A 27,226-nucleotide genomic window follows, 5' to 3' on the forward strand; every position below is an offset into this window, starting at 1 on the left:
GTGAGGTTGGCTCAGGATCAGACAGTGTTTCGTTCTGCTGTGCATAGGATCAGTATGAGTTGATACCAACTCAATGGTACCTAACAACAACATTGTTACATTTAAAGACTTTAGGGTTATTTTTGGTTTAAAGTTTAAAGATTATTTCAAGGTGATAGTTTCAGGGGTTCAACAAGTCTCAGTAGCTTCACAAAGTCTTATGAGAATTTGAAATTCTGTTTCCCATTTGGCTCTTTTATCAGGATTCTTATACAGAATCTTTGATCAGAATGTTCAATAATGGCACCATCAGCCTGGGATTATTTTTCCAAGAAAAATTACATGCATCTAATCCTGATCTTTATAATAATGATGAAATGCTTTCTAGATAACACTGACTTTGAGAAGGAAATAAGCTATTACCATCTCCCATTTTTCAGAATCCTAATACTGAGACCTCAGTTTCCACATTTCTGTTTGTTCATCTTTACAAAAGAGGTATCAAGAAATAAAGGCTTAGGCTGCGGTGATGGGGTGGGGGTGGGGCAGTGTGGCAAGGTATTTCTTAGGTGGCCAGAGGTTTTCTGTTGGGAGGGTATTATCAGAGAGGTTAAGAGAAAAAAAATCAGAATGCAGATTTTATTTAAAGTCCCAATTAAACCTGTTTGGAAAACAGGAAATCAGAGAGATGAAATGATTTGTAGAAAGCCACAGAACGTGGCCCAGTGAAACAGCCTTGGAACCATATGGGGAAGCTCTCCTCCCTCAGAGTTCAAGGAACAAGGGTCACCTGACTCACGGGCAAGTCAACACAGCGGCGCAGACACCTGATTTTAGAAAAAGGGTCACTGATCAGGAACATGAATTCTCCTAGGACTTCAATGCATGTTGTAATGGTCTCTGATTCTCTCAGTCGTCCATCCAGTGAACAAGCATTTACTGAGAGCCTACTATGTACCAGGAGCGGTGCGTGGTACATGCTAAGATACAGTAAGAGAGTTCTGCAAATATCAAGTGGAATCAACTTGATAGCAATGGGTTTTGGTTGTTCTAACAATATATAATTCAGTGCCTGCTGCATGATAAAATGACAAGTTAAATTAAAGACTACAGTTAAATTCTGGAGTTTATATTATTTGTGGGTAAGGCATGTGCAGGGGGTGGGTGGGTGGAGGGAACGTGCATAATGCTTAATTTAATAAGCAATCTAAAGGCACGGAGCCCGAAGCTGCCTCTATGAGGCACACCTCCACCACTGCTATTTACTTAATGAATCCTCTTGGGCGCTCTTTAAATTGAAGGATGGTTCATTATATTTGTGCATCTGCCCTTCTCAGCAATCTGTTGTGTTTCTGACAAAGGCAGGAGAAAGCACGCACATATCATTTTCGGGCACGTTCTGAGTAACTTGGTTTCCAGTGATTACAAAGTCATCAAGAGCCCAGACTGCCTAATTTCAGGAAACAATTTGTCTGAATCCTTCTCTTTCCATTCCCATCTCATTCTGGATTCACTCATCTTGAAAATTTCAAGTATTAAACCCTTTTATTTCTTTTAAATCAATCACGTAACACATTATATTATATGCTAGCTAGAAACAAGCACATTTTTAAGACAGCAGAAAAAAAGTCCTTTAAAACTGACTCTACAATCACCTCTTTCTTTTCTTAAAGTTTCCTCTTTTCAGCCCAAATGAATCCCCATCTCCTCTGGGTCCCTACCGTATTTTATACTTCTGCCTACTGTGACCTGTCCTACTTTATAGTAGTTTTTACATGCTGTCGAGTCAGTTCTGACTCAAAGTGACACTTTTTATAGGGTTTCTGATTAGTGACTGGTGGGGTTGAACTGCTGACTTTGTGGTTAGCAGTCTAATGTTTATCCTACAGAACTACAGCAGGGCTATTTAGAAAATGTTAACAGTAACATTAAATGGAATCGATCAAAGGTGGGTTTCTCTGTCACCACCCACCTGTCAGTTTGTCATAATGTGGTAGCTTATCTGTAGCTAGGATGCTAGAATCTGTATTTCACATACCAAGCTATCACCATGGTAGATGGGTTTCAGTGGAGCTTCCAGACTAAAGCAGGCTAGGGAGAAAATTCTGGCAAACTCCTTCCAAAACTTAGCCAATGAAAATCTTATGGATCACAACACAATATTGTCTAACATAGTGCTGAAAGACCAGCCCCCTTAGATGGCAAGATGAACAACAGGCTTGAGGAGCAGTGTCAACGACTGTGAAGATGGCACTGCACGGGGCAGCATTTTGTTCTGTTGTATATGGGGTTGGCTAGGAGTTGGGGTTGGGTGGATGGCAACTGACAACAGGTTTCCTAAGCAGGACCCTAAACTCTGACAGCATAGACTCATTCACTTGCCACCCCTCAGTTAACATTTACGCAAGCTTATTAGGTTTCTGACACCAAGCAGCCCGCAGTGAGTGGAGGCTGAGACACAAACATGAAGACAAAAATGTCCTTGCGCTCGGAGAACTTAAACTCAAGCGAGGGGAGGCAGACTCTTGTCGCCATCACTCGCACATCACAGGCCAACTGTGACAACTGTATCGAGATGCTTCTCTGAATGGAGTATGCATTTTCACACAGAGCCCTGAAGAGGAAGAGCCGTATTCTTAAAAGGAGTCTGTAAGAGGTTCTTTCATTACTCTTATGGAGAAACTGAGAGAGAGAAAAAAAAAAAGTCATATTAAATGGATTCATTTCTGAATTTGTAGTCCGGAGTAAAGAAATAACCAACAAGCCTGCCTTAAAAGGTTTGCTTTGTCCAGCAATGGACATAGGTAACTGGCATCTATAAGGCTGAGTACCTCAGTTCTTATTCTGGTACCTCCTATATAAATGACACATGTGAAATCGTATGTAGGCCTGGAAATGAGTCACTATTTCTGGTGGGCTGGAAATTCAGCTGGTCAATATAGTGGGGACAATTCTGTTAGATGACAACTCAGTTGTGTTAAATCAACCTAAAGAAAATAAGTGGTAAGAAGCTTCATTTCAAAGTTGCTTAGAATGTGCTGCTGGTAAGCTGATTCATACCTTCAAAGATCTGGCATTAAGTGCTGTGGAAATGTTCATCTGATAGGGACCAGGGATGAAACATTTCAATACACAATTAAAACACAGCAAGTGTAATCGCCACCCAAGGATGAGCGAAATACAATGGTGACCCATAAAGGCAGGGGTGGTAGTAATGGTGGTGGTGGTATGCCTTGGAGTCAGTTCTGACTCACAGTAACCCTGCACAGGGTTTCTGAGGCTGTAAATCTTTATGGGAGCAGATAGCCTCATCTTTCTCCTGTAGAACGGCTGGTAGTTTCAAACTGCTGACCTTGAGGTTAGCAATCCGACTCATAACCACTACGCTACCAGAGCTCCTTATAAAGGTGGTAGTCAACTCCAAAAGTGCTAGAAACTAACTGATGGTGTCGAATCATTCTAGGCATAGGAGTGGTGTCTCCATCTGAACCTCTCTGGGCCCGGGCACTTCTCCAACTAGCTGATTTATGGATAATGAAGAGAGAATCTTTTATTCAACAAATATTTGCTTGTCTACTTCATTCTGGAGACTGTTGCTATTGTTAAGTGCTGTCGAATCGATTCCGACCCATAGTGACTCTGTATAGGGTTTCTGAGGAGAAGCTGGTGAGTTTGAACCGCCAGCTGCTGTTATTGAAGTATATACACATAAATGTTAATCTAATTCTTAATATTCTTTACAGTTGTTGTTATAACCTGCCTTTGAGGTGGTCCTGACTCCTAATGACCCCATGCACAATGTAAGGAAATGCCACCTGGTCCTGTACCATCCCCACGATCTGCTGGGGGCTGGACCACTGTGATCCACAAGGTTTACACAGCCTGATTTTTTTCCCGAAGGAGACTGCCAAGTTTTTCTTCCTAGTCCGTTTTAGCTTGGAAGCGCTGCTGAAATATGTGAACCTCTATGAACACACAGGTGGCTGGTGGTTGTACTTCAGGTGCCTGGGCTTGGGAACTGAACCCAAGTTTCTCACATGGAAGGTGAGAATTCTACCACTGTCCCCTGAACAGTTATTACTAGTCATTTAAAATGCAAATACTCAAGTTTCCACAGAGTCTGCCACTGCAGAAGAAGAGAGAGAGCACGTGCCTTATCTCTGAAAGAGGCAGCAGCAGAACTTTGTACTTCAGACAAGCCAAAGACAGCTGTGACAACATGCCCCACTCACAACTGCCACCTCGCTTCAGTGTTGCCAGGACACAGACAACGGCAGAGCCCCACGTAGCTCTGAAAAGGACGGAAAATCCCTGAGCAGATCACAGTGGTGTCGGATTCTCTAACAGCTCCTCTCAATGTGCACTCAAGCCTCAAAGGACGGATACTTTGAAGTCCGAGTTTTCAGCATTTCGTGTGGAAGTAAATGTTTTCCTCTACACTTATTAAAACAACCGGCTGGTTTTCTGAAAACCTAACATGCTGCCAGCCCCTGTCAGGGTTCAATACTACTAGACATGTAGAAATCACACACATTGAATTTCTGTCCTGTAGACACAGTGGAAATACTCACCCACACATGGGGACTGCCTTTAAGAAGCTGTGAGCAGCTGTTCATTGGTGCACAGAAGAAATGACTACAGACGATGCCTGCTCATTTCTGGTTTTATGAGGCGCATTTACCATAAAGTAGTGATCACAGAGGAGTACAATGTTCTCTCCTCAGAAACATCTACGGTGCGACTGGAGGAACCTGCATGCTCCACACAGGGCCCATGGCAGCCAGCTGTTTGTGAAGGAGCCTCCGTGGAGCCAGACACTGAGCTGGGTTTAATTTAGCATCTGATCAATAGACCTACCAATAAAGTGAAGCTGTGTTCCGGCAGCATCCCATACTGTTGAACAAGCTTGTCTCGGGTCACACTGGGGAGCTCGGGGAGCCTCTCCCGAATGTAGTCTATATCGACCACTTGCTGTGAGTCGGCCCCAGCAGGCAGAGAGTCGGCATCATAGAGTACCAGGGGAGGCAGGTTAGGTTCCGGCATAAACCTAGACAGGGAGGGAAGACCGGGCCTCAGTGCTTGGCTTACTAAGGAAAAAGCAAGCCTGTCAGTCGTACGAATGTTTCTGCATTAACAAACCATCTTACTTACAAATATTTGTCGTGTCTTAAATATCAGTTCTCCCCATTTCCTCACAACTAGTCTTTGCCCCAGTGTAAGCTATAGGTCAAAACCTGCCTGTCTCTGTGGGCACACAGTAACACTGAGTGAAATAAGCAGAGTACAGAGCTGAAGCCACGCTGTAATTTCTAACTGTGGACTGTTTGTTCTGGTGGCGGTGGTGGCTGTTTTCAAGGCTGTTCTGACTCCTGGTGACCTCAAGTGTGCAGAGTACAACTGCTCCATACAGTTTTCAAGGCTGTGACCTTTCGGACGCAGATGGCCAGGCTTGTCTTCCAAGGCGCCTCTGGGTGGATTCCAACTGCCAACCTTTTGGCTAGTAGTCAAGTGCTTAACTGAATGCACCACCCAGGGGCTCCTAACTGTGGATAAAGCATTTATTTATAAATACGACAGCTGAAAAACAGTGGACTAAATGAGACTTATCTACTTTTGGGGAATAAAGATAACTTTCTTCCGTTTTTTTGATTTCCATAATTTTATAGCAATATTTAATAGGAACCCTAGTGGCACCGTGGGCTAATGCGCTGGGACTGCAAGATCGTTTTGAACCACAAGGTCAGTAGGCTCACTAGCCACTTGTTGGAAACCCTATACAGGGTTGCTATGAGTTGGTAATGACTCGACAGTACTTAACAACATTTATGTAATAAGGAGCTCTAGCTGTACTGTGGGTTAGATGTTGGGCTGTTAACTGAAATGTTGGTGGTTCAAACTTACCAGCTGCTCTGCAGGAGAAAGATGAGACGGTTTGCTCCCGTAAAGATTTACAGTCTTGGAAACCCTATACAGGGTCACTAAGAGTCAGAATCGACTTAAAGGCTGTGGGTTTATTCATGTAATAAATGAAAAGTCGAAGAAAAATACCCAAACTTATTCTCTTGAGAAGTAAAGAAATGAGCAGATTGCACTCAAGTCAAATGTACAAACAGTACCATTTCGTATAACCCTATTTTGAAACACAGATGGCCTTCTCTTTAGTCTACTCTAGAGCTAACACTTTCTCTCAGTTCATTATGGTCAAAGGGCTTACATATTAGCAGAGTTGTTGCTGTTGTTATTAAGTGCAGTCCAGTTGGTTCCAACTAATTTTGATTTGATTGTGAAGTGCCGTCGAGTCGATTCCGACCCATAGCGACCCTGTACAGGGTTTCCAAGGGTGTAAATCTTTACGGGAGTAGAAAGCCTCATCTTTCTCCCGCGGAGCGGCTGGTAGTTTCGAACTGCTGACCTTAAGGTTCGCAGCCCGATTCGTAACCACTACGCTACCAGAGCTCCTTGGTTCCAACTAATAGTGATCCTATATAGGGTTTCCGAGGAGCAGCTAGTGAGCTTGAACCGCCGATCTTGCAGTTCAAACCAATCTTGCAGTTCAGTGCATAAACCCACTGCACCACACATCCTTTTGGGATCCCAAAAGCCAGTTGCCATAGCTTTCTTAACTGCCCTTTCTACCTTGAAGTGAATGGGCCCAGCAGATCTCCTCAAAAGCCTCTGTTCTGATTGCACCTAGTTTTCTGCACCGTGTTGGCAAATCCAAGACTTGTCTCTGGTTATTACTGAGTTTCTGCTTAAAATCATCTTCATTAGGTTGGACCTTACTTAAAATGAAGATTGACAGGAAGAACAGCTCTTTGAGCTAGCTGATCTTCATGCAATGTTTCCAGTAGTGTTTTTTTGATGTCACTTTAATGAGACTAAGACAAATGTACTACTGAGAAAACTTGTCTGCAGCCATCCACTGACCCCAAAGACATGTTTTAACACATTTTGTTTGGAATAAACCCATGCACGTATGCTCTAGAACCCTATCTATAGTACTTTTGACTTACCCTCACATAGTAAGAGGAGTTCTTGAGGTGAGTTTCACACTAGGGGCTTATAGGCCTCCTCTTTCTGCCAGAATGATGCTACATTTGTTCCACACTGACAGCAATAGCTGCACTTTGCTCTCCCTGCACCTCACCAAGGAAAGGTGAGCTAACCTCAACAATACTTTGTTGAAGAGTTCAGTCTGTGCACTCTGCTGAACTTAATGGGAGAAGAGCAAAATGTCCAATTTATCTTTGACCTATTTTCATTGTTTATTTGCAGGTCTCATACTAAGCCCAACTTCTTTATCAATTCAGTGGCATCACCTGAGGTTTGCAGGGACAGAGCATTAACATATATACCTTCCCCGCCCCCGCCCCCCATTCCTTCCCAAGAAGCATCAGTGTCTCACAGGGCTTGCTGTAGAATTTTAAGCATCAGAACAGCCCAGCTCCCACCCTCAGCTGCTACCCACTTAGCGCTATTCTAACAACCCTGCTGCAGACATGAGGGAACAAGAGAGTTGCAACAGCTGATTCCACTCAGACCAGCCACTCTGTGACTACCAACTCAAGAAGAGCATTTCTCTCAGAATAAACATGAAATAGAAAGTCTAGATTTTCCATCCTACAAGGAAGCAACAACAAAGTGAGATTCCTAGGAACCATCCAGGATCATTACATCAATCTTTAAATGGATTTGAAAAACACCCCTAATCCTAAATAGGTCATGGTGTTTTGAAAGCACGCACAAACTACCTGTAGTCCTGTTTTCCTTCTTTGTCTCTCATTGGCACGGTACACCTGCAATAGTGACATAAGAAAGCATTAAGCAAACAATGTGTGTAGCATTGGTTGGTGATTACGCAGAAAGGGCGTTTCCTGACCAGTAAGGAACACAGGCAAATGCAAGTTCTCAGAATTAGCCAAACCTACTGCCATCAAGTTGATTCCAACTCATAGCAACACTATATAGGCTTTCCAAGACTATAAATCTTTAAGGGAGCAGACAGCCTTATCTGTCTTCTAAAGACAGACTAGTAGGATTTGAACCAGTGACCTTCGGTTAGCAAACCATTATTCCTTTCAGCCTTGTACAGGACACTTATATGAATACATTTTAAAAAAATTATAATAAAGAAAAGAGAAATGTTTAATAAAAAAAACTTTTAAATTCTGCAATGTTTCCAGCTTTCAACCAGCTCAAACTCTGGGCTTCTAGGATTTTTTAATCTTCAACTAAAAGTATAAAAGTCTCAAAATTCAGTAAGAAAATTAGTGTCAGTGTTACTGAAAGAAAAAGAAACAACAAAGGCATCTCTACAACTAGGTTTTAAACTCTCTTCTACCTTTAGCATAAATTGGTAGACATCTGATAGATTATTTAAATAAATAGATATTCTTAACAGCAAACTAGAAAAGTTGCAAGCAAGGGACGGGCCAGAATCTAAGACTAAAGCACTTATGTATAATAAATAAAACACTGTTAGCATCACTAGGTACTACAGTGGAGTCCTGGTATGCTGCTGCAGGATATACACTGGACTCCTTACAGCAAGGCTGGTGGTTTCAAACCCACCAGCTGCTCTTCTGAAACCCTATACAGGGTCATTATGAGTCAGATTCAACTCAGTGACACTTAAAAACAATACGGGGCACACTAACTTGATGTTGCTACTTTTTGGTAGAAGCCAGGTGATTTAAACCCACTGGCTGCTCCACAGGACAAAGCTGAGGCTACCTACTTCTGTAAGGATTACAGCCTGGGAAACCCTATGGGACAGTTCTACTCCTTCCTATAGGACCTCTGAGTTGGAATCGACACGATGGCAAGGGGTTTGGCTGGATGGGGTATATAATGACCCTGTAGGGTACTGCAGTCTTCTAATATTACTAATTCAGACCTTGAGGTACACTGAATATCTTCTCCAAGTTGTCTCAAGTTAGTCTGTGGCTGAGCTCAGCCTGCAGCCCAGGCCTCTCCTGCCCCACACAGTGGAAGTTAAGTTGCCTTTTCCCAAACTCACCCCAGCTTGGAATCAAACGAGCGGGTCTCATTCAGAATTTCACCTCCGTTCTCAAGTTCGTAGATTTGCCTCTGAATTTCATAGTCTAAGAAAAACACAGTAATTCAGTATCCTATTTTGAAATTTTGATTATACCTCTCCTCCAGTCAAGTAATAATTAGAAATCTTTTTTAAAAATTTTAAGTAAAAAACAATCATCAAGGAGAAGATGACTTATACTATTTCTTCCTATATGTGTCATATTGTCTTCTCCTCATCACTGCAGAATACTGGTACCAGAAAGGCCCACAGGAACTCTACCCAGTCCTGCTTTCTCACTTTTTTGATAAAACTCTGGTTCAGAGAGATTAAACAACTTAATACAGACCATACAACTTTGCAGAAGAAGGTCTAATGATTTCAGATTTAGAATTGCTGTCTCTTGAGAGTCATTACCCTGGGACCCACACATGAGATCCATCCTGGGACCTCCTGAAGTGATCTACAAATGTGGGTATAGGCATATGTACATTTTTTGGAGAGAAGGTCCTAGAGTTTCAAAGGGATCTGTGACCCCAAATGATTAAGAACCACTGTTCTATGTCATGTTCCTCTGCCGTCAAACAGGGCTGTGGTCAGAAAAACGTAAACGTAAACACAGTGGTTAATGAAGCTTCTTTAATGAAAACAGCTTTGGCCTCTCCCTCAACTCCCCTCTGCTTGCTCAAATCCAAGATTTGACCTGCTCAGAAGTAGCAACGTCAAAAGGTGTCAGCTTTCACTCGCCATTCCTCCAGTACCAGGGCTCTGATTGGCATGAGGTGCTGCCTAAAAGGCCAGCTATAGGCTTGGGAAGTTAGGCCATAATAGTAAATCTTTGATTCTTCTAGACTGAGTAAGAGTTCCACCAAGTCCATAATTCTGTCTTAGATTGTTGCACCTAAGGGTAGTTCATAGCACAACATGAGGTTAAAAACAACCAAAATCATGGCAGGGGGTCTCCTTCATAACTCATCTGGATTAATCTCTCTTGTTGCTTGTTTATTTGTGCTTAGGTTACTATTAGCACCTGTTAGAAGGAGTCCTGGAATACTCAGTATCTACAAGGCAAATTAGAATTTAATCTGTTCCAAGTTCCCCTTCAAAACACTGGGCTATCAGGATTTGCCCTGGCCCAAACCTTTCATGGCTTCAGAAACATAGATTATGTCCGCTGTTAGAGACAGAAGAAATCAGCCTCTGTAGTCTGTCTTCATATAGGAACCTTCTCCTGCTATAAACCTGACCATTTTAATGCTATTTTCCTAAAAATGTGTAGGTGCAGACTGTCTTCACTGAGGCTAGCTGATCATTTCAGAGAGTGGTGGCTCCGTACGATACGCACTTGCAAACCACAAGGTCGGCAGTTCAAGCTCACCAGCTGCTCCATTATAGAAACATGAAGTTTTTTGCTCCCGTGAAGATTTAGTGCTTTGAGAACCCTATACAAGGTCTCTATGAGTCGGAACCAACTTGACAACACTTAACAACACTCTTTTAGCCTTTTGTAATCTTTGAATTGCATCTAATACTTTTCATAACAAGGCCCAGAACTCTATTTAACATTTTGGAATATAGCAACACAGTCAGCTGTCCTGTTTTGGGTGCACACTTGAAGGGGTATCTCTAAGCCCCACCCCAACCTATAGTCTCTCTTCCTTTCTAGATCTCTTTGGTTTTATAACTATTTTTAGTCCTCTCAGATCCAGTCATCAGCTTGCATGGGACTTTCCCAGATGTTTATCATGTTTAACGGTTCAATTTCAACTACGCTACACTCATCATCATATTCTATGTTCACCAAAACACCCACAGCGTGTGAGCCAGGAAGACCAATACTTAATTCCACAAGCACATGTGGTTTATTAGTAGAATCAATAAGAAGCAGAAATAACCTATTGATAAATTAGGTCAAACAATGGCCAATCTCTGATGAACAAACATGATTTTGTAAAGTGGAGGTTCATCAGAAGGGAGTGGTAATTGGAAAACCGTGGCCACGGTAGTTTGCAGATCCTCCCAGAATTGATGGAGTCAATCTCCTCTACTTCTGAAACAGCTTAGGATTCAAGTTGCTTTAGTTCAAACTGCTTTGAAAAAACAGAATTTGTTGGACACCCAGGTTAAACAAGTGAGTGAGGGAAGAGCATGTGACCAGAGTAGCCTAGCAGACACTCAGCACCCAGACCCCAAGCATGTGAGTGCTGCCACCTGAGACTCTAGTTTCCATTGAGCTGCCAACTGACCGTGGCCACCTGAGTCAGTCCAGGTGCAGGCGCAAGACCAGCAGAATCACAAAAAGGTGAAAAGTAAAATAGTTACTAGTTTAAGTTGTTAAGTTTTTGGGGTGATTTGTTACACAGCAGTAGATAACAAATACAAAGAAGGATATTAGGCATAATAGCCGACACTCACCTATGGCTTTGGCCAAGAACCTGGCGCTGTTGAGGTTCTTCACTTCAGTTCGAACACCAAAAGGCTCCCCTGGGTGATGCACAGATATATTGGCGTCCACTCTCAATTGGCCCTCTGGAAGCAGGAAAAAATCTTTTAAAGGAGGTTGTATCTTTAGAAGTTCTTTGAGGCAACATGGTCTTTTAAAGGAGGTACGCAGAATCTGACATGCAAGTAAGCAATATCTACCAGTACTTTCTGTTCAGAAAAGGCACGGTTGGTCCTGAAGTACTTCTGCCCACCTAAGTGATGGTACTCAGGCATACGGGCTGCCTGTGTGTACACACATATGTGTACTTGTGTACATACCAAAGAAGAAATCCTGGCTATATCAGCTAGAGGCTCTAATTTCTTTTGTGCTAAATAAGAACACTTACAATGAAGATTTACTCTGCAATTTCATTCTGAAGTAATTTTTCAAAGTATTGTCACTGGGTTGGGGGAACCCTCAGAGAGATGATTATGTGATAGCCCTACACTGCTCTCCAACACAACGTGGATTTCTAAAAGCGATTCCAGGAGATTTATAAGAGTCCCCTTGAGAATTTACAGCTCAAGGACAAGAGCCAGAAACCTCGGCTTTCTCCCTCCCCGTTTTTCTAGGTACTGTAATAACCTCTTCCTTCCAAAACCCTTATTCTGCATCCTTCTGATTGCTGAAGCCAGAAGACTGTTTTGAAGTGGAGACTAAGCTCAGGCTGTCCCCATCCTGGGAGGACATTCTTGGAGTCAAAAAGTCCCTTCAAATTGCTGTTGTGGTTTGGTGTCATTGAGTCGGTTCCGATTCATAGTGACCCTATGCACAACAGAACGAAACACTTCCCAGTCCTGTGCCATCCATAATTGTTTTGAGACTACTGCTACTGCCACTATGCCAGTCCATCTCATTGGGGGTCTTCCTTTTTCTCAATGACCTTCCACTTTATCAAGCATGATGTCCTTCTCCTGACTGGTCCTTCCTTACAGTAGGTCTGGAGTACAAGAGACCCTCTAGAGAAGCAGGTGATGTGTGGAGGCAATTTAGAGGTTACTGTGGAAGAGGAAGAGGGAAAAATCCCAAAACAAATAGAGAGATGGAGATTAGAAAAAAAAAAAATCACACTGTGCGCCTTCCAAAGGAAAGCTCAAATTCCCTAATATCCCATTTAATTTTTAATATCTACAACAGAGCAGAATGAAGAGAGGGAATGCTGGTTTCTATTTTCCTGGTTAGGTTTTTTCAATGGAAAAAGTACTCTGTCAAACATAAGTGTTCTAACGAGCTGAATACAGAAATTCACTTCCCAAAGTCCCGCAGCAAAAATATACAACCCCCCCCCCAAAAAAAAATAAATGAAAACAAAATAAAGTCCATGCCAAGTAAAGGAGACCCAGGAAACCGGCTTTCTGCATGCCTCCAATGCTGAGCTGCGAAGCTCACTCTTCCACTAGGCTCGAGACGCTGACTAGCTATGGCTTGCCCTTATCTTCATTTGCTGCCCCAGAATCAGGGGTGAGCACACCCACTGGACAGCTCTCGCTGCAACAAGCTGACAGCCAGGAGAAAGGTGCTCTTCAGCTTGAAAACTGCTCAATAGTTTTATGAAATCATGTAACCCCTCGTATGTTTAACAACCTTTTGGATAATCTGAGACTGTCTGAATCTCAAGAAGTTCCAGCTATTCTAACATCTGCAGAAGTCACCATTAGCTTATTCATTTTTCTTGTCTTTTATATTCAAGTAGTTAACTAAATACTACTGATTCTTCTTTCCAAACATCCCTCAGACCTGTCACTTCCTCTCCATTTCTACCGCTACCACCATTACCTGCCGTATTGGAACACCAGGCCTAGATTAGGGAACTGCATCCCTCCTTGTTCAGTCACCACCCACAATGTGGCTGCTCCTTTCATCCTGCTACAATATGGTTTTCATCATTCCAGTTACCTCCTCAAGAGCAGACAGTTCCAACTGGATCATCCCATCTCCTCTGCTTACTATTCAAGAGTCCTCATTTAGTTCCAGTTGGCAAGACCTCATATTTCCACTACTCATTTCATGAGAAAGCAAGCTCCAATAAAGAGGGCTTTTTTTTTTTTTCCCCATACAACTCCCATTCTACCCAGTGGCTCCCACACACTATCATTGTTACTGCTCTTCCTTCTTTTCAACTTCTGCTTGTCCTTCAAGGTCCCACTTGTATCTTACCACCTCCTCCTCCAAGAAACCCTCAGCAATAAACGAGCTTCCGCTGGCGGTGCCTCTCAATGATCAGAATATACACAATCTATGCTAGAAAATTTAATGCATGATGATACTCTATATTGAATTGTTGATGTTAAGTGCCATCGAGTCAGTTCAGTTGGAATCACCCATCTTGTGGTTCAAAAAGATATTGCAATCCAGCGCATTAACCCACAGCGCCACACCAGGACTGAATTGGTGGTGGTGGTTATGTGCCATGGAGTCAGTTCTGACTCATAGTGACCCTGTACAGGGTTTCCGAGGCTGTAAATCTTCACAGGAGCTGAACAGCTGGTAGTTCCGAACTGCTGCCCTTGCCGCATGCTGCCCGACTCATAACCACTACACTACCAGAGGACTGAATTAGCCATCTTTAAAACCAAAATGGAAGGCTCCTGAGATTTCAAATGCCCATCCCGCTTGTCTTCTAAGGGCTTCACTCTTCCAGTTATCACCTCTCTCCCACATCAGCATGCCCTGACATATACATATACAGTAACATTTCTCATTAAAAAAAAAACCAAAAATCTAAACCTCACAATAAAAACTTGAAAAAAAAAAAAAAAAAAGAGAACCCTGAGAAAACTCACTACCATGTTGATCTTTGAGTCCTGAGGTCTCTATTTGGTCTATCTTCTTTCAGTCTTTCAGAGTTTATGATTGTTCAATATATAATGACCACGGTTTTTACTTGTAACTTGTCATAAGCAATAGTTAAATGCATATTTACTCCACTATACCAGAGTCAGAAATCTTACTGTAGAACTTCCATAATTAGAAATAAAGGTGAGACTATATGGTTAAAAAAAAAAAAAAAAAATCTAAAACTATTCCCTTGAGCCCAATTCTCGATCAAATCCATCACTTAGCTACCATTTCCTGTCTTCCTTTTCAGCAAATACTCTCAAACAAGTTTTATTTGTTCCACATATTGTCTCATTTTCTCATCTCCCATCTATTCTTAAACCTACTTCGGTCTGGCTCTGTCCTACCTCTCTGAAAATGTTCTTGTCAACCAATAGCCTCCTGTTGCCAAATCTAACGGACACACTTTGTTGTCATCTTACCTGACACCTCAGCAGCATGTGACATACCAACCAATCCTTCCTTCTTGAAATATTTCCTCTCTCAGCTTCTGTGACCTTTGCTCTCTTGTTTTGCTTCCTATCTCCCTGAACATTCTATTTCCACTTCATTTGCTGGTGCCGTCTTTCCTAGCCAAACTCAGGATCATCTTCTTTATTACTTACACGTTCTTTATAGGGGTATGTGACTTTAAATAATTCCTATGGGCTGATGATGTAAGTCTCTGGGTGGTGCAAACATCATGGAGTCCTGGTGTGGTGCTGTAGGATAAGCAATCGACTTCGGTGGGTTGGAACCACAAGGCTGGCGGTTCAAACTAAACAGTGCTCCTTGGAAACCCTATACAGGGTCACTATGAGTCAGAAGCAACTCAATGGCACTTAACAACAACAACAAAGGCAGATCATAAGAAAGACCTGGAAATCCATTTCCGAAAACTCAGCCATGGAAAACCTTATGGAGCACAGCTCTACTCTGACACACTGGCACACTGGGTCACCAGGAGTCAGAACCCACTAGATGGCAACATGCATGTCTCTTTAGCCCAGACCTCCACTCTGAGCTCTCTACTTACTTCCAATCTCTACTTGGAGACCTCACAGGTACTTCAATTTCTAAAACTAAATTCGGATTTTCCCCTCTACAGTTATTCTTGTTCTCGTCTTTCCAATTTCAGTACAAATCATACCACTATCTAGCTTCACAGACTTCCTTGAAGGCAGCTTTGATTTCTTCCTGCCCCTTACCTTCCATACCAGCCTACTAAGACATTCTGCTGTTCCTATTTCTAAAAACTATCTTCAACCAACTTTATCTTGATCGCTTCATCTTCACTGACACCAGGCCTGTCCAAGACAGCCTCATCTTCTCTCTGAATTATTGCAAAAGTCTCCTAAAAGGTCATTTTGCTTCTACTCTTCCCATCTGAAATCCACTTCCACAGAGCAGCCTGAGTGATTGTCTAAAACATGAATCAGACCACATCATTCCTTGGACTAAAAGTCTTTCGATGACTTCCCACTTGGAATACAACCTAAACTGTGTTTTATTATCTGTAATCTAGCCCTTGTCTACCTTTCAGCCTATCACATACTTCCTGGCCCCAGAGCATTAATTATGCTTCCCCCCACAGTGGTTTCTGCTACCTTCTCAAATACCCTCAGCTCTTTCTCTTCTCAGGGCTCAGCTATTCCCTGGAATGCTCATCCCCTAACTCTATGCTGACTGGGGCCTTGAATCTTTCTGCAGGCCCTCTAAGAGGCCTTTAATAAGCCACACCTTCCTTCACTTTCAAACCCACTATTATATACCATTTTTTGTTGTTGTTAAGTGCCATTGAGTAGGTTCCAACTCATAGCAACCTTTTGTAGGGTTTCCATGTGGTCCTGTGCTTTATCTTACAACACCATACCAGGACTCCTTATATATCATGTTGCTGTTGTTAGGTGCCACTGAGTTGGTTCCAACACATGACAACACTATGAACAACAGAAAACATTACCTGATCTTGTGCCAACCTCACAACTGTTGCTACGTTTGAGCCCACTGCTGCTGCCACTATGCCATTCCATCTCATTGGAGGTCTTCCTCTATTTCACTGACCCTCCACTTTACCAAGCATGATGCCTTTCTCCAGGGACTGGTTCCGACTGACAAAATGCCCAACTGTTGTTAAGTGCCATCAAGTTGGTTCTGACACATAGTGTCCCTGTGTAGGGTTTCCAAGGAGCAGTTGGTGGGTTTGAACTCCAATCTGTGGATCAAACTGACCTTACAGCCCAGCGCATTATCCTGCATGAATCACTCATCACTCTAATTTTTATTTGTATTTGATTCTCTCAGGAATAGAAGTGCCGTGTGTCAGGAACAGTGCCCTTTTCAGAACACGTTTGTCATATGCTGGTCCTTTTCAGGTCCACCACATGACAATTGTTTACTAAATTAACACCTTGTTGAATAAATAAATGCTAAAATTCTTACATTTTTCTGAGTAATGAGTAAACAGAATGACCATCTAACAGTACGTTCCTGATAAACTCTAAGGTTCTGTCCACATAGTGTTAATTTAGAGTTGGAATCATCTGAAAGGTCCACTACAGTCAAAGGAAATCTTACCAAGTATGATGAGCTCTGGAGTCCTGCTGTGGCACTGTAGGATAAGCACTGAACTGCAAACCTCAAGGTCAGAGGTTCAAGCTCACCAGCCACTCCTATACAGGGTCATTATGAGTCAGCACTGAATGGGAAGCACTTTACAACAACATGCTAAGCTCGGCAAAACCAAATCTCAACTCTTAGGAGACAATTTTTCTCTCTCTCTTTTATTTTTTTTTGACCTCAGGGAATCCTGAATTGGACCTCACCAGCTTTTAAAAACAAAAACCATCATTCAAATTTCGAAATTCTAATTTGGAATAGGAACAAAAGCATGCATGTTAGTCTCTCCCAGAGAAGACCATATTTCCTAAATGTCTGAGAGGAATCATTTAGTATCCTGCAGTGTTAAAAGAGAGTTCACTAGCCTGGGTTCAATACAGTATCAAACATTAACAAAAGGCAGTGAAGACAAAATACCTTTTAAACAAATTCAGTAAAATTGCCTCAAATGCACAAAAGCCTTACCAATCAGGTTTCCCTCAGTGCATTCTGCAGCACCAAGGGGGGGTGGGGGAGGGGGACCTCCATTCACACATCAGGAGGATGTTTTCAAGCTCAGTTTCTACCCACTGCAAGTAGAGATCTGTAACAGGAAAGCTAAAAAACTCGACCACTGAGCACAGTGATATGACGCAGCTACGTATTTTTCTCAAAAACACATTCACACATCAGAAATATAACATCAGGACAGAAAACTGTTTCTGTAAACAGTGGGGGCCTGAGGGTTTGCGGAGAAGGTCTGCTAAGCTATCTCATTCTGATCACTGAATACCCTTCCAGAACTTTAATAATAAGGCTTGACAAATAATTTAAAAAAATATATATGACTACATTTTATCAGACACATTTCACAAAGCTTATTCATCCAAAGAAGTGGGTTCTATAAAATGAACACTACTTGTTAATAAGTTTCCCAATTGGGGCAAGCAGTTTGCACTCAACTGCTAACCTAAAAGTTGGCAGTGTTAATCCACACTGTGGTGTTGCAGAAGAAAGGCCTGGCAAATGAACATTTTGGAACAGTTCTGCTCTGCAGCACATGGCATGTCCAGGAATTGGAATCCATCCGAAGGCTAAGGGTTTGATTTGCGTTTTACTGTTAATAAAAGCACCTAACATTTACTGGTGTGGCACTGTAAGATAAGCACTGTACTGCTAACCACAAGGTTAGTGGTTCAAATCCACCAGCTACCCCCTTGGAAGTCCTCAACAGGGTCTTATGACATGGAAGGGACTCAACAGCATTTAGCAACAACAGCATTTACTAAGCACAGGCTATTGGCAGGCTCCAGGTTAAGTTTTACATCCACTGTTCTACATGCATCATCACATTCATTCCCTACAATATGCTTTTAATGACAAAGCCACTTAGACATCCCTATCCAAAGCAAAGTCTTAGGTTTTCTCCCACAAAGTCCTTTCTCTCTCAGTCTTTCCCACCCAGCTGCCCCGATTCTCTTTGAAGTCACCCTTGATTTCTTCCCTTCCCTTTCCAAGCACACAATTCCTGTGGGAGGCTCAGCAGCCAACAACATTTTGTTAAGGGTGGAAACTGAGGCTCAGGGAGATCAAATAACCTCATACAACTAGAAGTGGTAGGACAGGATTCCAACACAGGTCTGGGACTTCAGAGCCCTTAGCAGCCGTGCTGTGTTAGCGTGCCCCTCTAAGTTAGCACTTTACAGTAGTCATTCTCTCACTGACTGGGGGCGTGCTTAAGAAAGGCCTTTGAAAGTCAGACACCAGTTAACCAGTTACTGTTCAGTTGATCCCCACTCTAAGAAGCTCTGGTAGCGTAGTGGTTACGAATTGGGCTGCGAACCTTAAGGTCAGCGGTTCGAAACTACCAGCCGCTCCGTGGGAGAAAGATGAGGCTTTCTACTCCCGTAACGATTTACACCCTCGGAAACCCTGTACAGGGTCGTTATGGGTCGGAACCAACTCGATGGCACTTAACAACACAACAACAACTATGAGTATCAGAGTAGAACAGGACTCCAGAAGGTCTTCATTGGCTGATTCTTCCAAGGCACCTCTGGGTAGACGCAAACCTCCAACCTTCTGGTAAATAGCTAAACTTCGCACCACAGGATCATCTGGGCTCAAAATCTCAGCACAGTTGCTTCTTGAGCAATAAATAAACAGACCCCTCTGTTTATTATATAAATAAATTAAATAAATTTATCAAATAAATAAACAGACCCCTCTCAGTCTCAGTTTCCTCACCAGTACAATTATTGTTGTTACATGCCACTGAGTTGGTTCCACTCATAGCGACCCTATATGGGGTTTCCGAGGACCAACTGGTGAGTTTGAACCACTGACCTTGCGGTTGGTGCTTATCTTACAGTGTCACACAAGGACTTCTCTCTCGGGAGTGCTGTTAAGTTTGAATGAGACAATATATTAATTTGAACAAAAGCTGAGTGAATGGTGACCTAGCTTCAATGGCTTGAAGATCACAACTCGACTAAAAGAAAATTAAAAAATTTGATAAAGGAAACAAGTATAAATTGCTATAATTTGATGAACTTGACCTATACTTATGGGTGTAGTAGCTCAAAATACCAACTGAGAGGGAAGGCGTCTTCATCCTATCCCCTCTGTATACAGGGGTGATAGGGACGGGCAACTTAAGACACTAGCTACCTAAAATAGGAGTGGGGGAGAGAGGCTATAAAGGCATGAAGTGACTGGCTTACAAGTTTTCAAGAAGGAATTTAGTTTCAGAGTGTGTGGGGGAAGGTAGAATTCCCACTGAACAGTTTTCATCTTATCTAGAAGGATATGATGAAAGGAGATGGGGATAAGATTCTTATGATTCAATAGTGAGTAATGTTATCATGACTAATTGTGATTGTCACAACTGTAGAGGTAGAAGTTTTGTAACATAAAGGGGGTAGTAGGTGTTCTTTCTGGTAGTGTAGTCATTAACGAATCGGGCTGCTAGTCTCATGGTCAGCAATTCAAAACTATCAGTTGTTCCGTGGGAGAAAGAATGGGATTTTTGCTCCTGTAAAGATTTACAGCCTCGGAAACCCTGTACAGGAATCGACTCCACAGCAGGTAACAACAACAGCAGCAACAACAGGTAATCTTACAATCCAGGAACAGAGGACCCTGGGACTATCAAGGGAGAATTGCATGAATGGAATGTGGGACCCTATCCAGAGAAACAATGACACCAGAGATGGAGGCAGAGATGAGGACATGGAGAGAGGGAGCAGCTGAGGATTCTGGACTCATGGAAAGAGAAAGGCTGTGTGCTGGCGGCCAGGAAGCAGGCTTGCAGAATGTGCCCTTTGGTTGTTTAAATGATTATATATTCCTGAGTGTTTTGGTGTATATGCCCCCCACCCCAACAACAACAACAACAACAAACAGTGGAATAGAAGCAAATACTGTTGAATGATGATGCACGGAGGGGACTGTAATCATTGCAATGAAACAATGAGTGTAAAACCAATGTTCTCCCACGTAAACCATCACTCAATTCACAATAAAAACTTTAAAAAAAATTAAACGCTGAGTGAAAGGACAAGCACATAATGAATGTTCAAATCGGTAGATATTATCATTTGAAACAATTAGTATGTCTCTTTCTGCACACATTCAACTCAACAAACCACTTTAAAGATCTCCTCAACACTGGGAAAAAGGAAATGATTTTTGGAACCTGGGCTTAGAGTGTTGGATAATGTTCATTAGCAAAACAATCAGGAACCCACTGAATCTCAGAGCAGAACAATTAAAGCTTCATTCCCAAAGCAGGCTGCCCCACCCCACCCCCACTGGTCCTCAGTGCCATGATCTTGGGTGGCCCTCAGTTCCCAGACTGCAGTCTCCATTGCTAGTACAGTGGCCACATGTGAAAGGACAGAAAAATAAGCAAGGGATGGGGGGGGGGGGCTGATAAGATGTTAACCAAGACTCAGACTCCTGTGGACTCCAAGCCAACCTAACTCCCTACAACATTTCAGAGCAATGCAGCCACTCTATGCTGTGCTGGGAGCAAAGCTGTTGGATTTGTACTTAAAAGACAGAAAAAAGTATCACAACAAATGAGATTTAATGAACCTGCTCAGCTGTCACCCAGTGATGAGTTCTTGCCGTTAGGGTTTATCTCTTGGCAAGTACCCAGATGGGACGATTTCTCAGCTAACAGGTGGCGTATTTATTATTTCAGAGGTTTAGGAAGAACCACAGTTATTTTGAGGAAGAATGGAATAATAAAAACTTTTTTAAAGCAATAGAAAATCAGCACTTAGCACATAAATGGATAACCATCCAACCTGCCCATATTTCACTTCTGTTCTATGGGTAAAGAAGCAGCATGTGTGATAAATATAAACCAGACTTCTCTTCCTGACACAGAGCTCATTTCTATAAAGGAAACGTGCAGGCGGCTAACCTTGTTGCCATTTACACCCGGGGAGCTCTGTTTTTCCATTCTTTGGCTTAGAGATGAGAGCAAAAAGGTAAGTTTTGTCTTTGGATTCAACTTGTACCAGGGCTTTGATATTACAATTTGTGGCTTGTAAGATGTCCTATGTGACAAATGTGGCATTAAGGATTCAAAAGTCCCTTTGTAACAAGCAAATCCATTTTGTGACATAATGAGGTTGGCAAATAGTCTCCTGAACTGGCAGAGAGATGAATCATCCTCATCACTTGGTACTTACTGGGCACCCTGGTGACCTGGCACTGCTCACCAGGGAGTGCTCTGTGGGTGGCAGGAGTTTTGAAGATGCCCCTAGGGACCAAAAATAGAGCAAAACCACAGGAGACTAGGCTTAAGGGAGGCACAGCCATAGCCAGGGGCCAAGGGAGCAGAGCTGTGAAGAAATTGAGTTCTACCAGAACTTGTAATTTTCTATAACCAGTTTGCAAACGCAATTTGCAGTTTGCTTGGCCCCACAGATACAAGTGTTTTGTTTGTTTGTTCTGATTTTCCACTCTACTTCTACTGTACTTAAGATTTTATCTCAAATTTAAAATGTTAAGAAGACCTGATCTTAATTGACTCAGCATCTATATGAAGAGGTTTCAGAGAGTTCCTGGAAAAATTCCACTATCTTTTCATTCTAATTTTCCACAGACTTTCGAAGTCCCCTCGTATAATTTAGTTTCCTGCACGTGGATTAAAAACTCTAAAAGGGTAGGAAAAGAAAGGGGCCAGTTTCGAAGCAGGGTCTCCCACATAGAAAGAGAAAATTCTACTTGTGACCCATGCTACCTACAGAGAACTCACAAACTAAGAAGCATTCCTGATAATCGCGGGACCTTCTGTCTGAGAAAAGATTTCACTGATCAAACTCATCTTTTCATCAGTCCTCACAACATTCTGAGGTAGGAAGCCAGGAGAAATCAACTAGTCCTTTGAGACTTAGCCTCTCACACGCACGGGCTCAATGCCTCACCACTGTTGTTCATATTGTGTCTGATTTGGAGCTCAGGAAAGAACCCAAGGAAAAGTCTGAAGAGATAAAAGCTAGGAGTGCAAAAGACTGAAGGGAAGGCTCTAAGGTACAACCATGTAAGTGACTGCAGACAAGGAAGCAAAGCTCAAGTCAGAGGAGCTTTAGGAGGCAGAAAGGTAGTCTGTGAAGGAAGAAGGGCAATACTTCTTGGCTTCTACCTGCCATGTTTGCCTGGCTCGTCCCCAGGGCTTGAAGGATCAGCTGCAGTTCCCTGACAGCTGTCGCTGCCTCTTCTCCACAGGTCATGTCAGGCTCCATAACCACCTCCAGAAGTCCAACTCCTGCCAAAGGGAGACAGAGTCAGCTCCACCTCTCCCAACTGATGCACGAGGCTGAAGTCTCAGAGCAAACCTGCATCACTTAGGGACTCTTACAATGGTTCTAGCTTTAGGATTGTTTCGCTTTCCTAATGTAGGGTTCAAGAATAGGAGGGTAAACTGGCTTGATTTTAGAGGTAATTATTAGCAAGTCCAATGGAAGTCCCAGTTCTAGTCCTGCTTTCTAATCACTTACGCCAATACTTATATTTTGAGCTCCTCAGTTGGTTTCCTAAGGTGGTTTGGGAAAACTCTAGAGGGACAGAGGTAAAGCCCAAAGCCCAACAACTGCAGTAGTGGAAGGAAAGGTAGTGAAGAAATGCCAAGCCTACCAGCCCTGTTCAAGTCAACCAGCGTCTGAGACTGCGGGTGGTCATGGAGGCTCTTGCCGCTGTCTTGCTCCAGCTGGATCTGCTTGATCCTCACTGTCTTGGTGATTATCTGATTCCGCTTATTCCCCTCGCAGACGCCGTATGTCAAGATCCCGCTCACAGCAATCGGAAGCCGTTGCTGGGTAATCTGGTACCCTGCCTGCACGCAAGCACGGGTTACGGGTTATGATCACTAGTCCGGTTTGTTCACCTGAAATAAAAGCTGGGATCCAGCTTACTATTCCTACTTGTGTCACAAAGCTATAGGCTTCAAAGAAAAAAAGAAACGAAAAAGATAATTGGTTTATGCGTTTTGGCCATCGTTTAGTCTGGCCTCTGGCGTCTCCTGTCCCGTGACGCCCTGCCAGTATCCTTCTCCCACCTCCCAATAACTGATAACAACCAGGGTTCCATGTTCCTTCCCCAAGTGCCATATTCAGAAATAAGAATAGTCTCACTGTCAGGAGCACCAAAGAGCAGAATTTACTGTTTCCATTTAGCTCATTAGCCTAAACCCTGCATCTGATTCCTGGGCCCCTGACAGGCCCTCCTTATTAGGAAGTGTTGGCGAAGCATTTTGCCATCTTCTCTCCACTCATCAGACAGCAATTGTAAGTGCAGTGAAGCTGGCTTTCTTTCTGCTCTTTAAGCCAAACCAATCATGCCGCTGCCTCCCTGCCCTGACTTCTCGTGCTCCTCCAGCCAGTTAATGCGGTAGCACTGGCGGGTCAGCTAATGGGAAGCACAGAGGGCTGAAATAGCGACAGATGTTGCAAGGACTCCCTCATTTCCTTCTAAGTGGAAAGGAAGAATTGTGTTCAAATGCGCACATGCATCAACAAAGACTAAAGAAATAGAAGGTCAGGAAGGAGAACTGGGGGAGAACAAAGAATAACAGCAAAGGTATCCAATAGCACTTGCGATAGGTCCCAGGTACTGTCCTCACTCCCTTCTGATAACAACCTTCTATTGTGGGCACCAGGCAGAGAGAGGTTAAGGGCTTTTTCTGCATTCACAGAGGCTATATCAAAGTCAGCAACAGGACTCAGGTTGTCTGGCTTCTACCACGAGGAGGTCAGTGATTTTACTTGCATCAGAATCACCTGGCAGCCTTCTCAGAAACACAATGCTGGGCCCCACCCCAAGGGTATCTGATTCAGAAGGTCTGGGAGGGGGTCTGAGAATGTATATCTCTAAAAGTTTCTGGAAGAGGCAGATGTTACTGGATTGGAGAAATCACACTTTGAGAGCCACTGCCCTAGGCTACAGTCGTCTCAGTGTGTAAAATTAAACTCTGAAAAGGGTTGCCAGATAAAATACAGAACACCCAGTAACATCAGTACTTATACATCACACACTTTTGCAGTATCTCTCCCATGTGATACTTGTCATCCTTAATTCTGGATTATCTGAGTAACTGGATCACATAGGCTATTTACAGAAAGCCATAGTCTTAAGGCTACAGTTTGGCCAGTTCTCATTGCCATCTTAACCAAACTGATCACTTACTCTTAAAAGAGAGAAAACGGCAGTTTCTCGCCACCCTACTAGACAATAAAATTTGCTAAAAGGCTGGCTGGCAGCCAGAGGGGAAAAGAAGGAGCAATTCCTTCCTTAGTTTTCATTGTTTATTTCATTCTCCTCACTTTACCCACTAAAAACAGCTCACTTTCCACCTTCAGTTCAAGAAAGAGGGGATGCAGCAATAGCATCTCTACTATGAATTTGAGCCATACTTACTACTCGAAGCTCAGAGCTAAAGAAATATTATTTGGGGGTGTGGCGCTGTGGGTCGGCATTTCAAGCTCACCAGTTTCTCCTTGGAAACCCTACACAGGGTCGCTATGAGTTGGTAACAGCAACAACTCAATATTTCAGTTCTGTTCCAGTTCAACGTTATGAAACATTGGCTCTTGGCCACCCTGGCTTCACTTAAAGAAGAAAATACAATTTTTAACATGAAGCAAAGAACCAGCTAACATTGGGTTTAATGTTCAATGACTATTGTGTAGTTTGGGTTTCTGGTTCATGACTCTGCTTAGTATTGTCCACTTACTGGCTCCTTGTGAGACTACAGAAATGTCTCCTAAGGAGACAGTGGGATCACTGGGAGCTTCCACTTAGAGAGGTTCTCCCAATGTCTGCAGAGCTTCAATATGCACTTACCCTCACATCAGCCACAGCGCTAACAGGTAACAAGCACTGAACACCACGGCTGGGCTGAGCCTGAGAATACTAGCTTTTTCTACTCCCTGTTCAATTATGAGCCTGCTACCAGAAGCATGAGGTTAAGCAAGGAGTCAGCAATCAGGACAATTGCATCCAATCTAGTAAACATCAGGGGGCACCTGCCTTCATCAGGACTGGCAGAACTTCCTGCTGGGATGGACAGAGCCCTGGCTGGAAGCGTGAGGCACCACCCCCTTCCCAGGGCAGGGCAGGGCAGGGCCGGCCCAGTGAGAGAACTTGCCCAATCCCTCACACAGTACACTTACAGGGAGGTCGGCATAGAAGTAGTGCTTCCTGTCAAACAAGGACTTCTTGTTTATGCGGCAGTTCAGTGCCAGGCCTGTCATCACAGCGGCTTCGACACATCTCCTGTTGAGAACCTACGGGGACATGACACACAGCTCCTCTCAGATCTGAGTTCTGAACAATTGCTTCTCCCACACACAAACATCCTCAGTGAATATTCAATGTGGCCCTTCAACGGGGGCATTATCTCTGGTTCTTTGAGTGGGCAGCTCAAGTTCACATGTCAACTCTGCTTGCTTGGGAATCAGGAAAACTTCATTTAAAAAGATAGAAAATGGCTGTGGCGGAGGTCCAACAGGGCACTTAAAATGAGCTGCCACATGGGTGTATCCTAACCCCACCCCCATGCCCCGACTCAGCATCAATGTAAGACTTCCAGAAAAATCTGGTGGGGTGGTTTTTACATGGAATACACTTATTTGGCTCCTTCTTCAGGCAAAAGAAGAAGCCAGTAGGAGTCCATGAGGAAGCGTGGGTTCCTGAGAGAGGAGAGCCCAGGAAACAACCCACCAAACCTCAGTGAGTTATGCACAGAAAGGCCCTGGCAGGAGGCTGACAGAGCCTGCTTCACTTTGTTTGCAGAGGACTGAGTGGCGTTTGGGAAACTAGAGGGCTGACGACATTTTCTCAGGGGCTTCACACCAGGCCTGGCCAACTCCCTAAAGAGGAACTCTGAGTGTGTGTCCACCTCTCCACTGCAGATTCCTGCACTGCTCATCTCATCTGGGCCTCCTGGGCTCAGGAATTCCTTCTGGACCCCACCCTGTTCTATGTGAAGAGGCTAATGACCAAGACAGGGCGAGCAAACATCCCAATCCCAAAGGAACTGAACAGGTTTTAGGAATTTAGGGTTTGGGAACCAGCTAGACAACTAGAGATCAAATGGTAAAGGAATGAGCTATGAGTTGTGGAGTCCGGAGGGCAGGTCCAAATCTCACTTCTGCTCTGTATAGTGCAACTGTGTGACCAGGGGCCTCAATTTCCTGGTCTCTGAGACTTTCTTACCTAACTTGCATTGAGGTTCAGTCGTAGTACTCTTGGCTTTTATGTGGGAGACCCAGATTCGATTCCTGGACAATGCATCCTATGTGTAGCCACTGCCTGTCTGTCAGTGGAGGCTTATGTGTTGCTAGGATGCTAAACATGTTTCAGCAGAGCTTCCAGACTAAGATGGACTAGGAAAAAAGGTCTGGAGATCCATTTCCAAACATTAGTCAGTGGAAACACTGCGACTCACAGTGGTTCAATCCACAATGGATCTTGGAGATGGCAACACCTCATTCCATCTTCCATGCAGTCACTCTCTGGATTGTGGGCCAACTTGATGCAGCTAACAACAATACCGATTTATATAGGGCTTCCCATGTAAGCAAGCATCGTCACATCACCTATTTTATTTCAGCCTTAGAGAAACCCTGTAGAGAAGACATTTCTATTCTGCCAACACTCCAGAAAAAGGAAAAGCTAAGAACCAGGCAGATTAAGAGACGTCTCTGAATTAACAGTCAGCAGGTATGGCTCTTCAGGCAGGGATGATGATTGTAGCTCCCTGACACAGGCAGAAGAACTGATGACGCAGATTTTAA

At 43.3% G+C, this 27,226-nt stretch overlaps 1 protein-coding gene across 1 annotated transcript in view; it reads right to left on the reverse strand.

The window, feature by feature from the left end:
* The window catches only part of PET112 (PET112 homolog (yeast)), a 111,240-nt gene that overhangs the window by 37,101 nt on the left and 46,913 nt on the right, over positions 1 to 27,226 (reverse strand). Inside the window, exons 3-9 of the mRNA XM_006870882.1 lie at positions 25,601 to 25,714; positions 23,067 to 23,265; positions 22,576 to 22,698; positions 11,432 to 11,545; positions 8,999 to 9,083; positions 7,731 to 7,775; positions 4,837 to 5,026 (exon numbers count right to left, since the gene is read on the reverse strand). Of these exons, the coding sequence (XP_006870944.1) occupies positions 4,837 to 5,026; positions 7,731 to 7,775; positions 8,999 to 9,083; positions 11,432 to 11,545; positions 22,576 to 22,698; positions 23,067 to 23,265; positions 25,601 to 25,714 (870 nt within the window). The remainder of the gene's footprint in view (positions 1 to 4,836; positions 5,027 to 7,730; positions 7,776 to 8,998; positions 9,084 to 11,431; positions 11,546 to 22,575; positions 22,699 to 23,066; positions 23,266 to 25,600; positions 25,715 to 27,226) is intronic.

Source organism: Chrysochloris asiatica, unplaced genomic scaffold (assembly GCF_000296735.1).
Source record: "Chrysochloris asiatica unplaced genomic scaffold, ChrAsi1.0 scaffold00155, whole genome shotgun sequence".
Classification (NCBI taxonomy): domain Eukaryota; kingdom Metazoa; phylum Chordata; class Mammalia; order Afrosoricida; family Chrysochloridae; genus Chrysochloris; species Chrysochloris asiatica.